The 14,222-nt window shown below is 48.6% G+C and overlaps 1 protein-coding gene across 1 annotated transcript in view; it reads right to left on the reverse strand.

The window, feature by feature from the left end:
• LOC139155946 (double C2-like domain-containing protein beta) overlaps window positions 1-14,222 on the reverse strand; it is a 295,913-nt gene that overhangs the window by 189,827 nt on the left and 91,864 nt on the right. Inside the window, exon 10 of the mRNA XM_070731359.1 lies at window positions 8,657-9,181. Within this exon, the coding sequence (XP_070587460.1) occupies window positions 8,657-9,181 (525 nt within the window). The remainder of the gene's footprint in view (window positions 1-8,656; window positions 9,182-14,222) is intronic.

The following is a 14,222-nucleotide window of genomic DNA, read 5'->3' on the forward strand; positions in this document are numbered from 1 at the left end:
GTTTAAATTTACTTGTTAATAAAGATGTATAAATTACTTTATTACTTCTTCTTTACTTTAAATATTGTATTTGTTCCCATTTTGTTTTTTATTTTAAATAAGGTATGTGCAGTGTGCATAGGGATTTGTTCATAGGGGTTTTTTTATAGTCCGGCCCTCCAACAGTCTGAGGGACAATGAACTGGCCCCCTGTGTAAAAAGTTTGGGGACCCCTGGACTAGATGGACCAGGAGGCCTTTTTCTGCCGTCAATCTTCTATGTTTCTATGTAAACAGGGGCAACTCTGAAATCCGGAGAAGTCTCTACGGGGTGAGCCCCACATTTCCATGGCCAAGCGAAATGGTGGTGGTTGTTGTGAGCTCTGCCCCGTTTCAAGACCTTCCTTGCGGTGGTTGTTAAATGAACCACTGCCATCGTTGAGTCACCAGGAAAGGAGAATTGGTGTAGGGTGGGGTTGAAAGGAGGAAGGTCTTTGGTGGCTCTCTCTCCGCTCGACGATTTTTCTCGCCAACGTTTTGTGACCCAAGTGAGTCTACGGAGAGGGGCGGCATACAAATCTAATTAATTAATCAATCAATCAATTAATTAATCAATCAATCAATCAAACAAACAAATGCCATCAAGTCTAGAAGGGAGAGAGTTTTGGAGAGAGGAGGACGGCGACAACAACAGCTATGGGGTAGCATTGATGGTACTACCTAGTTGAGTCATGAAAAGTCTGTAAGAAAATAACTAAGCTCAGAGAATATCAAAGACCTCCCAGTCCTCCTCTTTCTTTCTTTCTTTCTTTCTTTCTTTCTTTCTTTCTTTCTTTCTTTCTTTTTTCCTTCCTTCCTTTCTTCCTTCATCTCTCTCTTTCTTTTTCTTTCTTTCCTTCTTTTCTCTCTTTCTTTCTTTCTTTCTGTCTGACTCTTTGTCTTCATTCCTTCCTTCCATCTTTCTTTCTTTCTTTCTTTCTATCTTCCTTCCTTCCATCCTTCCTTCCTTCTTTCTTTCCTTCCTTCCTTCTTTCCTTTCTTTATCTCTCTTTCTTCCCTTCCCTTCTCTCCTTCTTTCTCTCTGTCTGTCTTCCTTGCTTCCATCCATCTTTCTTTCTTTTCTTCCTTCTTTCCTCTCTCTTTCTTTTTCTTTCTTTCCTTCCTTTCTCTTTCTTTCTGTCTATCTGTCTTCCTTCCATCCATCTTTCTTTCCTTCCTTCCTTCCTCTTTCTTTCTGTCTATCTGTCTTCCTTCCATCCATCTTTCTTTCTTTCCTTCCTTCCTCTCTCTCTCTCTTTCTTTCCTTCCTTCCTTCCTTTCTCTCTCTTTCTGTCTATTTGTCTTCCTTCCATCCATCTTTCTTTCCTTCCTTCCTCTCTCTCTCTTTCTTTCCTATCTCTTTCTTTCTGTCTGTCTGTCTGTCTTCCGTCCATCTTTTTCCTTCCTTCCTTCCTTCCTTCCTTCCTTCCTTCCTCCCTCCCTCTTTCCTTCCTTCCTTTTTTCCTCCTCCTCCTCCTCCTTCCCTTCCTTTTCTTCCACAAACTCCACTCCTTTCCAGACTTGATGATGTTACTTCATTGGGTCATAAGACGTCCGCCAGAAGCCCCCCTCCCCCCAGCTCAGAGATCACCAACGACCGCACCTATTCCTGTTTACCCTCCAAAGCTCCCCTAATTTTCAGACCTTTAAATCCAAGGATTCAAAATTGCCCACCGGTGCTGTGCCCATGCGCAGCGGGAGGGCACATGGGGGCACATGCACGCACCCTTTTGGCACCCGAGCCAAAACAGGCTCACCTTCCCTGCCGTAGGGTTTTCTTCCTTTCTAAAAAAGAACCGCTAAGCTGTTAATCCTCTTGAGGGAAAGAAAAGACTCCGTATCTGGCATCTCCGCAGCGAGTCCTGCTTTGTACCGTGGTAATTAGAGACCCAAGCATTCGAAAGCCTTCCTGAGGACCGGTGCCTTGAATCAAGGCAACCGCAAAAATAAACTTTTGACGTCTTAAGAATCTCTCCAGGTTCTAAAGCTGAGTTTTCTCTCCAGCTAAATATTGGGTTTCTGCAAACTTGATGGGCTGCAGACTTAAGACATTGTTGCAAACACAGATCGTCCTCGACTTACAACGGTTCATTTAGTGACCATTCAATGCTACAATGTCACTGCAAAAAAATATCGTGTTTCACACTTACGACTGTGGCAGCAGACTCACGGTCGTGTGATTTACGTTCTCCCCGAATTCACTTTTTATTCATTTTGGGTGATCCTTCTGCATTTTATCCCCACACAATCACAACAGTCCTGTGAGGGAGGATGAAGTGAGGGAAGATAACCAGTTTCAGTCACACCCAGTGAGCTTTCAGGGAGAAAGTCAACTTAAACTGGGCCTGTCCTTCTCTCTCAACCCAACTCTACCTCGCCGTGTTGTTGTTGCAGAGAGAAAAGTAGGAGGCCGACGAAGGCTGCCTCAGTCAAATGCTCTCAAATGGCTTCTTTATTTTCTATTTCTATTTGTGTGTGCGTGCGTGCGTTCGCCGCCTTGAGCTATTTATAAAAACGATAAAAGGCCAGGTATAAATAAATAAAATAAATAAAAACCTGGTTCTTCTTTGGCCTATCCAAACCTTAACTCTATCGAAGTGCCTCTCTTAAAAAGCCCAGATCCCTTTCTCTCCAATCCCAAAACTGGTTCTTTCCTCAAAAAAATAATTTCCCCCCCTCCTTCCTCTCTTCTCTTCCCAATTTAGCTTTGTTATCTCCCTTTTTGGGGTTACCACTTTCCCAGCAAGATGGGATCGAAACTAGGAAGAAACCAAAATCTCAAATTTGATGTGTCTTTTTTCTTCTCAACTCTTAGCATCTGTATCCAAAGTCCTACGCTCCCCCCAAAAATGTCATCCCAATTGCTCCGCTTGGCCAGAATCTCTGTGCATGGGCCTTCTCCGGGTCCCGTCGACAAAACAATGTCGATTGGCGGGACCCAGGAGAAAAGCCTTCTCTGTGGCGGCCCCGATCCTCTGGAACCAGCTCCCCCCAGAGATCAGAATTGCTCCCACCCGCCTCGCCTCTCATAAGCTCCTTAAAACCCACCTCTGTCGTCAGGCATGGGGGAACTGAGATATCCTTTCCCCCTAGGCCTTTACAATTTATACATGGTATGTGTGTGTGCTTGTTTGGTTTTTAATAAGGGTTTTTTAGTTATTTTAAATACTGTATTAGATTTGTTATACAGTGTTCCCTCGATTTTCGCGGGTTCGAACTTCGCGAATAGCCTATACCACGGTTTTTCAAAAAATATTAATTAAAAAATACTTCGCGTTTTTTTCCCTATACCACGGTTTTTCCCACCCAATGACGTCATATGTCATCACCAAACTAATATTTTTTTCAAATAAATAACAAAAAAAATGATTATTGTTAATAAATAATTATGTTTATACATATCAGGATCACTAAGTGTCTTATTCAATGGTGAGTACCAGTAATAATGGTGAGTAAATGGTTGTTAAGGGAATGAGAAATGGTAATTTAGGGGTTTAAAGTGTTAAGGGAAGGCTTGTGATACTGTCCATAGCCAAAAATTGTGTATTTACTTCCACATCTCTACTTCCCGGAAATTCGACTTTCGCGGGCGGTCTCGGAACGCATCCCCAGCGGAAATCGAGGGAACACTGTATGCTGTTTTTATTATTGTTGTTAGCCGCCCGGAGTCTACGGAGAGGGGCGGCATACAAATCTAATAAATAAATAAATAAATAAATTGTGAGGATTTGGGTCTTTGAAACACACCCCACCCCCAAAAAACCAACCCTCTTGGGATGTTGAAACCTTGCTTTAAAACGTGGAGAATATACGGAAAATTAAGAATTAGAGAAATGAGGAGAAAAATGTAGTTGGGGGAAAGATCAAAAGCAACATGAGAAAATATTATTTCACTGAAAGAGTAGTAGATCCTTGGAACAAACTTCCAGCGGACGTGGTTGGTAAATCCACAGTCACTGAATTTAAACATGCCTGGGATAAACATAGATCCATCCTAAGATAAAATACAGGAAATAGTATAAGGGCAGACTAGATGGACCAGGAGGTCTTTTTCTGCCATCAGTCTTCTATGTTTCTATGTTACATAAGTGGTACCATACACCTGCACAACTTGTGCATATTTATTGGAATGTGAAAGCAGCCTGTTGGCACGGATGTCAGGAGAGAGAGGTGTTCATGCATATGTTTTGGGAGTGCTTGGGAGTGCAAAAATGTTGCAAGACGAGGTGCAAGACGAGATTAATAGGATGTTATATATACAGTGGTACCTCTACTTAAGAACTTAATTCGTTCCGTGACCAGGTTCTTAAGTAGAAAAGTTTGTAAGTAGAAGCAATTTTTCCCCTAGGAATCAATGTAAAAGCAAAGAATGCGTGCAAATCCATTAGGAAAGAAATAAAAGCTCGGGATTTGGGTGGGAGGAGGAGGAAGAGGAGGAGGAGGAGAGTCACTGCTGAAGGAAGAAGGTGAGGTGTGGGGAATCAAAAAAATCCAAAACTTTAAGGCTTAAAAAACAAAAGAGGGACTTTGAGGCAGCACCCAGAAAAAGGAAAATGCTCCATTCACTGTGGGCTGCCCAGAGCAAAGGGAGCGTTTCTTTTCTCTGGGCGCTGGCAGAGGTTTATTCCCTCTGCAAGTGCCCAGAGAAAGGAAAACGCTACGTTCGCTCTGGACTGCCAAAGCCTCTTTAAGTGCCACCGAAAGGCTCCTCTGGCAGCCCAGAAAAGCCCGAGATGGCCAGGATTAAAGGGGGAATGGCAGGAAACTGGCCGGGCCTTCGTGCCGCTCTCAAACTTCCTGGGAAATTTTTCCGAGCTCGGGTTCTTAAGTAGAAAATGGTTCTTAAGTAGAGGCAAAAAAAATCTTGAACACCTGGTTCTTATCTAGAAAAGTTCTTAAGTAGAGGCGTTCTTAAGTAGAGGTACCACTGCAAAATGGGGGATTACAAAGGAGATGGCAGTATTAGTAATGAGGAGGGACATGAGTGAATTTAGATAAATTAAGGAAGCAGCTATAGAAAGTGCCCAATTGGTAATAGTTTTAGGTTGGAAGGATGCAACAAAATCGATAGTTCAAAATTGGTACCGGTACACGGTGGAATACATTCAATTTGAAATTATGGATATTAAAATGAATATGATCAATGAAAATAAAGTGAAAAAAGTGACAGGGTTAGAGGTTTTTATGGTCCGTAGAATTCGAGACCGAGTTATAAAGAATAAATTGGAATCACTCTATATTTTGTAAACCTAGAGGTACAACAAGCAGGAAGAGGGAGGTTGTGACCCCCTGTATAGAGCGCTGGTGAGACCACATTTGGAGTACTGTGTCCATTTCTGGAGACCTCACCTACAAAAAGATAATGTACGGGTCCAAAGACGGGCTACAAAAATGGTGGAAGGTCTTAAGCATAAAACGTATCAGGAAAGACTTCATGAACTCCATCTGTATAGTCTGCAGGACAAAAGGTAGATGCTTAGAACAAACTTCCAGCAGACGTGGTTGGTAAATCCACAGTAACTGAATTTAAACATGCCTGGGATAAACATAGATCCACCCTAAAATAAAATACAGGAAATAATATAAGGGCAGACTAGATGGACCATGAGGTCTTTTTCTGCCGTCACTCTTCTATGTTTCTATGTTTCTAATATGCTAATGTTCTTGGTTTAAAATATTATAAATCAGTACACCCTCATTTGGTGGCGGGGACAGAATGAATGATGTTGGGTGGCAGGAGAACATATCACTGTGCACTGTTTTGTGTAGTGTGCGGCTGTTTTTAGTATTATTAAAATTATTATTATTTTATTTTTTTAAAAGAGACCTTGCTTTAAAGCTGCCCAGGAATGCAACACCCCAAAAACCCAGCCAAAGATCCCCGATCAAAGCTCAGATTCCAGATTCCCTCCACCGGTGCAGAGGATCACCTATCCCATTATCCTTTGCCTGCAGGATACATGCTTGCAGCACCCTCGTCCCTTTCTCCCCGGCCCCCTGCTTCCAGCTCCAGGGGGGGGAGCACCCCACTTGTGCTGCACCTGGTCATTGTTGATTTATTTTGCAAAGAGAAGCAACTGGTAGTTGCCTGCAAAAAACAGCCGGGGTGGGGGTGTTTAGGAGAGGGGGGGTCTAGGTGGGTGGGAGATCCCTTCCCTCCGAAAGAGAGAAAGAAAGGGGGGGATTTTCTGCTGCAGCGGCTGAAGGGCAGTGGTCTTGCCAGTGCTGTGCCGCAGTGTTTTGCCACCTTGTCCTACCCAAGGTGGTCTTTCGCGGTGGAAGGGCACTGAGGGGGGGGCAAAAGGGGGGGACAACTGGAGGGCATCGGAGGATTGAGGAAGGGGAAGGAAACAGCTGAGGAGGGGAGCCAACTCCAAGAGTTTCAGGGTGTTTGGGGAAACCTAGAAGGAATTTTTTCTTTTTGCAAAAGATGAAAAAAAACAAGAAGAGTTTATTTGACCAAGTGTTGATGTTAGACAGGCAAGGATTTTGCCTCTGGTGGAGAGATGCTCTCCGCGTATAAGCGCAAAACGACAAATATGTAATAATCACCGTTGTAAATACCAAACGGAGAGGGTGGTGAAGAAGATGATAGGAAGGAAAATGGTATTATTCATTATTATTATTATTAATAATAATAATAATAATATTAATAATAATAAGTATTATTATTATTTATTATTATTATTAATAATAATAGTAATACTGATGATAATACTAATGATGATGATGATAATAATAATAATATTGATAATAATGATGCTTGAGAAGTGTTCGACTTGTGATATTGTGATACGAAATCCAGTATATCAACCTCGTGCATTACTGTTTTTTTATGAACATAATTTATTTATTAATCGACATATTTATATGTCACCCCTCTTTGCGGACTCGAGGCGGCTTATAGCATATAAAGAACAATGTATCTCGAAATCCAATTAATTAAAAGTTAAAAATCTAAAAACCTGGAAAACCAATTAAAATGCACTCATATCCATTCAGTCAACAATAATATAATGCTAATAACTAACACTACTACTAATACAATGCTAATACTACTACTATTATTACTACTATTGCTACTAATAAATTAATACTAATAAATTAATACTACTACTACTAACAACAAAACAATAACAACAACAACAACAATAATAATAATAATAATAATAATAATAATAATAATAATAATAATAATAGTGATGATTATGATGAAGGCTTCTTTGAGTTTGCATGAGAGGAAGGAGTGCAGGGTCCTTCAGCAAATATCCAGAGATTTGGTGGAGGAGGAGGATAATAATCCCATAACATCTGGAGCATCTCCTGAACACCCTCCGGCATTGACCAAATCCCCTATCAGTCAATTACAGGTGGCATCTCCATTTGGAGCAGCTGACATCCTGCAAACCCATTCTTATAATATTATTAAACTCCATCTGGTTCTCTCGGGTCCTCGGGAAGGGCTCAATCGGAGGGGACAGATGCCAAATCCGGGGTTAACATCTGGCTGGCAGTGGTGCCACCAGCCCACCATAACAGCAGCTTTGAAGAGGCTGGTGGGGCTTCCCCCACAATTGGGTTTTCTACCAAGGGGGGTCTTGTCTTCCCGCCCCAGAAGCCGATCGAGCCCTGAAGTGCAAAGGCTTAAATGGAAAGCAGAATAACAAGAGTCAAAAGGGACCTTGAAGATCCTCTAGTCCAACCCCTTGGTCAAGTGGGAGACCTCACACCAGTTTGAACAAACAGGTGTGTCCAGTCGCTTCTTCAAAAAACGCTCCAGTGTTGGAGCACTCACAATTGATGGTGAGAAAGATTTTCCTGCTACTTCTCGCTGCCAGCAAATTCCTCCTTATTTTGAGCATCTCAGAACACAGAATAACAAGAGTCGGAAGGGACCTGGGAGGTCCTCTAGTCCAACCCTCTGCTTAGGCAGGAAATCTCACCCCAGTCCCGACAAACAGGTCTCTCCAGTCTATCCTTGTAAACTCCATTGACAAATCTCGGCGTCCCCCCCCCCCCCTTGTTCTTGCTAAGATTTACACACTGGTCCCTGCATTTACATACACACACACAAAACAGACGGCCCTTCCCGACCCAGCATCGAAGTCCGGCACCAGCGCAACCTCTAGGAATTCCTCCGACATCCCCGACGGGTCCTTCCTTCCTTCCTTCTTCCCTCCTTCCTTCCTGGTCTTGTAGTCCAGCCCTTCCTTCCTTCCTTCCTTCCTTCCTTCTTCCTTCTCTCCTTCCCTCTTTTCTTCCTGTTTATCCCTTCCTTCCTTCTCTCCTTCCTTTGCTCCTTCCATCTTTCCTTCCTGTTTTTCCCTTCCTTACTTCCTTCCTTCCTTCTTTCCTTCCTTCCTTCTTGCTTCCTTCTTTCCTTCCTTCCTTCCCTCCCTGCCTTCCTTTGCTACTTCTATCCTTCCTTCTTTCCTTTCTTCCTTGTCTCCCTTCCTTTGCTACTTCCTTTCTTCCTTCTTTCTTTCCTTCCTTCCTTCCTTCCTCCTTTTTCCTTCCTTCCCTCCCTCCCTTCGCTTCGAGCGTCCGGCGGCCGCCCAGTCCCACCTCCGACGACGGAGCTTTTCCGAGTCGCGACCCCGTCCCGGTCCGGCTGACCCCCGAAACCCGGCCCAACTCACTGCAGTCGTCGGACTCGTAGCCGTCGGCCGCCTCCTCTTCCTCCTCCGGGCGGGCGGGCGCGGGCGGCGGCTGCGGCTGATGGGCCGGCGGATCCTGGCTGGGCGGGGCGGGCGGGGCGGCCGCGGGGCCGGTGCCGTAAGCGCCGAAGAGCTGGTCCAGGTCCTCATCTTCGTCGCGCGGCGGCGGCGTCCCGGACGGGCTGCCGGCGGAGGCGGAGGCGCGTCGGGGCCGGGCCGGGGGCGGCGGCGGGGGCGGCTGGCTCTGGCTGTGGCTGCGGCTGAGCCAGGCGGCGGCGGGGAGGCCGCGGGGGAAGCGCGGGAAGTAGTCGGAGATCTGCTTGATGGGGCGGATGGGGCCCGGGCAGACGTCGATGGCCATGTGCTCCTGGATGCTGATGGGCGGCTTGTCGCCTTTGCGGCGGCTCATGCGGGCGGCGGCCCGGGCTGCCTCCTCCTGCTCCTGCTGCTGCTCCGGCGGGGAACCACGACGCGGATGCCGCCGCCGCCGCCAGCCCGGAGAGCCTGCTGCAGGAGGGCGCGCGAAGCGGCGAGGGAGGCGGGCGGGCGGGCGGGCGGCGAGCGGGAGCGGAGGCGGCGGGCAGCGGCTGGGCACCCAGGCAGGGGGGCGGGCGGCGTTCGGGGTGATGTCACCAGCTCGCCCGGCCCAGCCCGGCCCGGCTCTGCCCAGGCGGGGACAACCGGGGACGGGCGCGCTTCAAGGCTCCGGGAGGGGAGGATCCCGCCCGCCCCCCCCCCGCAATACACACACACACACACACACAGCGGAGGGGCAGCGGGCCGGCCAGTGTAGGGGAAGGAAGGGGTGGACTGCTGCGGGCGCTGGAGGCTCGAAGGAAGGAAAGGCGGGGTGCGAAGTGATGGGGGCACCCTCAAGACTTGCTCCGCGAGAGAGAGCGGCCAGCTCAGACTTGGAGAAGCCAAGCGGGGCAGATTCATATTTCGCGATAGACTGCTGTCGGAGCTGGAGGAGCGGGCGAGGGGGCGGCCCAGGACGGGCTCTCTTAAGGCTCCGGGAGAGGAGGAACCCCCCCATACCCGTCACACACACACACACACACGGCCGGACAAGTGGGGCTGTGTTTGTGTGTGTGTGTGTGTGTGAAGACAGCACGCCTAAAATTCTCTAAGCATCAACACCTGCCCCGACGCGGGCAAGGCAAGCGGGCCAGATTCAGGCTTCGGGATAGACTGCTGCGGGAGCTGGAGGCTCGGAGGATGAAAGGCGGGGGGGGGGCAGGGGGGCACGCCTAAGTCTCTTTAACCCTCTTTAATACCTGCTCCAGCTAAAGAGCTCGGCCCGGTCATCTCAGACTCGGGGAAGGCAAAGCGGGCCAGATTCATGTTTCGGGATAGACTGCTGCGGGAGCTCGAGGCTCGAAGGAAGGGCCGGGCGAGGGGACGGCGCAGGACGGGAGGCCCCCACCCGCCCGTCACACACACACACACCAGCCCTGGGAGGGAAGGGAGAGCGGGCCGGCCAGTCAAGGGGAAGGAAGGCAAAGCGGCCAGATTCAGGCTTCGGGATAGACTGCTGCAGGAGCTGGAGGCTCGCAGGAAGGAAAGGCGCGGAAGGCACGCCAAAGTCGCCGCCATGAGTCCATTCGCGGAAGGGCGGCTTATAAATCTAATAAATTAAATTCTTTAACCCTCAACACCTGGCCCGTTAGAGAGAGCGGCTGGGTCAGCCCAGCCTCGGGGAAGGCAAAGCGGGCCAGATTCATAAGTCGGGATAGACTGCTGATGGAGCTGGAGGCTCGAAGGAAGAGCCGGACCAAGCGGGAGGCTGAAGGCGTCTCGTCCAAGACTCGGCAGCACCCTCCTGCCCCGCTAGAGAAGGGAGGGGATCGGGCCGGGCAAGTCAAGCGGGCGATGTTCATAATCTGCACGAAGTTTTCGGGATAGACTGCTGCTGGAGCTGGAGGCTCGAAGGGAGCACCGCTCTCGTCTATCCACCCCCGCAAGCCCTGCCCCCGCTAGAGACCTGTCCCCTCAGCCGCAATCAGGGGAGAGAGACCCGCCCAGCCTCGGAGGAGCCCCGCAGCAAATCAAGCCAGGCGTCTCTATCTTCTCTTTGCAGACTGTTACTGGAGCTGGAGGCTCGAAGGATGAAAGAGGGGCCGGGCAGCGAGCAAGAGACCTGCTCCCTGGTTCATAGACGGGGAAAAGGAGATCGGGCCGGCCAGCTCAGCCTGGGGAAAGGCAAGAGGCCGATCTTCATACTCCGGGATAGACTGGTGCTGGAGGCTCGAAGGGAGGGAGGGAGGGGAAGGGAAGGGAAGGAAGGAAGGAAAGAGGAAGGAAGGGAGGAAGGAAGGGAGGGAGGGAGGAAGGAAGGAAAGAGGGAGGGAGAGAGGGAGGGAGGAAGGAAGGAAGGAAAGAAAGGAAGGGAGGGAGGAAGGAAAGAGGGAGGGAGAGAGGGAGGGAGGGGGGAAGGGAGGGAGGAAGGAAGGAAGGAAAGAGGGAGGGAGGGAGAGAGGGAGAGAGGGAGGGGGGAAGGGAGGGAGGGAGGGAGGAAGGAAAGAGGAAGGGAGGGAGGGAGGAAGGAAAGAGGGAGGGAGAGAGCGAGGAAGGAAGGAAAGAAAGAGGAAGGGAGGAAGGAAGGAAGGAAAGAGGGAGGGAGAGAGGGAGGGAGAGAGAGAGGGAGGAAGGAAGGAAAGAAAGAGGAAGGAAGGGAGGGAGGGAGGGAGGAAAGAAGGAAGGAAGGAAGGAAGGATAAGGAGGGCACGCCTGTCTATTTAACTCTCTTTAACACCTGCCCCGCTAGAGAGTTGGGCCCGATCAGCCCAGCCTTGAAGAAGGCAAGCAGGCTAGAGTCATATTTCAGGATAGACTGCTGCTGGAGCTTGAGGCTCAAAGGAAGGGCCAGGCCAAGCGGGAAGCTGAAGGCGTCTCATCCAAGACTCTGCAGCACCTTCCTTCTGCCCCGCTAGAGAGGGGAGGAGGATCCGGCCAGCTAATCTCGAGGAAGGTAAACGGGCCAGATTCATACCTTGGGATAGACTGCTGCTGGAGCTGGAGGCAGGAAGGAAGGAAGGAAGGAAGGAAGGAAGGAAGGAAGGAAGGAAGGAAGGAAGGAAGGAAGGAAGGAAGGAAGGAAGGAAGGAATGCGAGGAGGGCTCGCCTAAGTCTCTTTAACTCTCAACACCTGCCCCGCTAGACAGTTCAGCCCGGTCAACCCAGCCTCGAAGAAGGAAAGCGGGCCAGATTCATACTTTCAAGATAGACTGCTGCTGGAGCTGGAAGCTCGAAAGAAGGGCCAGGAATGGGGGCAGCCCAAAACGGGCTCGCTTAAGGCATTGTGAGCAGAGCCACCCACCAACTCCTGAGCCATTAGAGACTTGGGGTATACTGCTGCTGCAGCTGGAGACTCTCCCCGGCCTTTCTAGCCCCCCCCTCCTCACCCACACATCGTATCGTTAAGAGAGGGGAGAGAGATCAGCTCGGCCCATGCAGCTTCGGGGGGGGGGGAAAGCAAGGCGGCGCCCTTCACCACCTTCTATCCGGAGCTTCCCTGATAGACTGCTGCTGGAGCTGGAGGTTCAAAGCAGCTGCTGGACAGCAGGGAGTGGGGTGTTGAAGGAAGGGGCCGGGTAGAAGGCTCCTCCAACCCCCCCATCCCCATACCCCCTGGCCCACTGGAGAGGGACGGAAATTGAGCCAGGCCAGCCCAGCTTTCAGGGAAGACCCACAGGATGGATGGCAAGCGAGCAATCCTCCATCTACCATCTGTAGCTTTTGGGATAGACTACTACAGGAGCTGGAGGCTCCAAAGTGGAGAGAGAGAGAGTCCTTTTTTGGGGCTGCAAAGCGGGTGGGAAGTTTCTGTGGGTTGTTTGCTTGGGGCAGAGGTCGGTGGGGGGGGCAAGAATTTAAATTGAGGGCAGCCTGGATAAAGGAGGAAGCTATCTCCTTTCTACTTCTACACATCCAGGGGTGGGCTACTGCCTGGATGGAAGAGGGGACGCAATGGGGTAACAAAAATGGAGCTCCACCCCAGAGCATCCAATTTGCACTGAAAGATGTTGAAAGAAAATGCAGGGCGTCCTGCAGAAGCCCTGCCCACAGGGTGGTAGTAAAAATTGTGGTAGCCCTTCACTCTACATATCCATCAAAGCCACGCCTGAGAATAGAATTGAATAGAATTTTTATTGGCCAAGTGTGATTGGACACACAAGGAATTTGTCTTGGTGCATATGCTCTCAATGTACATAAAATAAAATATACATTTGTCAAGAATCATGTGGTACAACACTTAATGGGGTCAAATAAGCAATGAAGAAGCAATATTAATAAAAATCTTAGGATATAAGCAACAAGTTACAGTCATACAGTCAACATGGGAGGAAATGGGTGAAAGGAATGATGAGAAAAACTAGTAGAATAGAAGTGCAGATTTAGTAGAAAGTCTGACAGTGTTGAGGGAATTATTTGTTTCGTAGAGTGATGGCGTTCGGAAAAAAACTGTTCTTGTGTCTAGTTGTCTTGGTGTGCAGTGCTCTGTAGCGACGTTTTGAGGGTAGGAGTTGAAACAATTTGTGTCCAGGATGTGAGGGGTCAGTAAATATTTTACCCGCCCTCTTTTTGACTCGTGCACTATACAGGTCCTCAATGGAAGGCAGGTTGACAGCAATTGTATTTTCTGCAGTTCTGATTCTCCTCTGAAGTCTGTGTCGGTCCTGTTGGGTTGCAGCACCAAACCAGACAGTTATAGAGGTGCAGATGACAGGCTCAATGATTCCTCTGTAGAGGCCATGGAGATGCACAATCACACAACTCCCACGTCCTGTTGTTTATTTGTTCATATTTATTAATTTATAATTAATGCATACCCAGAGGTCAGACCACATCTGGAGTACTGCATTTCAGTTTTGGTCACCACACTTCAAAAGAGACATTGAAACTCTGGAGAAGGTGCAGAAACGAGCAACCAAAATGATTAGAAACCAAGACTTATTTATGAAGAGAAGATTGCTAGAACTGGGCATGGATAGCCTAGAACAAGGGTAGGCAAAGTTGGCTCTTCTATGACATGTGGACTTCAACTCCCAAAATTCCTGAGCTAGTATGATTGGCCTGAGAAATGAAGGGCCAGGGGGGACATGATAGCAGTCTACAGGTGCTTGAGGGGTTGCCACAAGAGAGGAGGGGGTCACACTGTTTTCCAGGGCACCTTTGGGCCAGACGAGGAACAATGGATGGAAGCTGACCAAGGAGAGATTCAACCTGGAAATAAGGGAGAACTTCCTGACAGTCAGAGCGATCAACCAGTGGAACAACCTACCAGCAGACGTTGTGAACTCCAATACTCTGGACATTTTTAAGAGGAAATTGGACTGTCATTTGGCTGGGATGCTATAGGGTTCCTGCTTAAGCAGGGGGTTGGACTTTTTATTTATTTATTTATTCATTCATTCATTTGTCCAATACACAGATATATAGGAAGAAAAATAGACATGTGAAAGAGGGTGAAAGTGAACTTAGAGGAGAGGATATATGAAAGGAAGAGAATATATAAGATAGGTGAAAGAAAGGAAAGACAATTGGA

The sequence above is a fragment of the Erythrolamprus reginae genome, chromosome 1 (genome assembly GCF_031021105.1).
Source record: "Erythrolamprus reginae isolate rEryReg1 chromosome 1, rEryReg1.hap1, whole genome shotgun sequence".
NCBI lineage: Eukaryota > Metazoa > Chordata > Lepidosauria > Squamata > Dipsadidae > Erythrolamprus > Erythrolamprus reginae.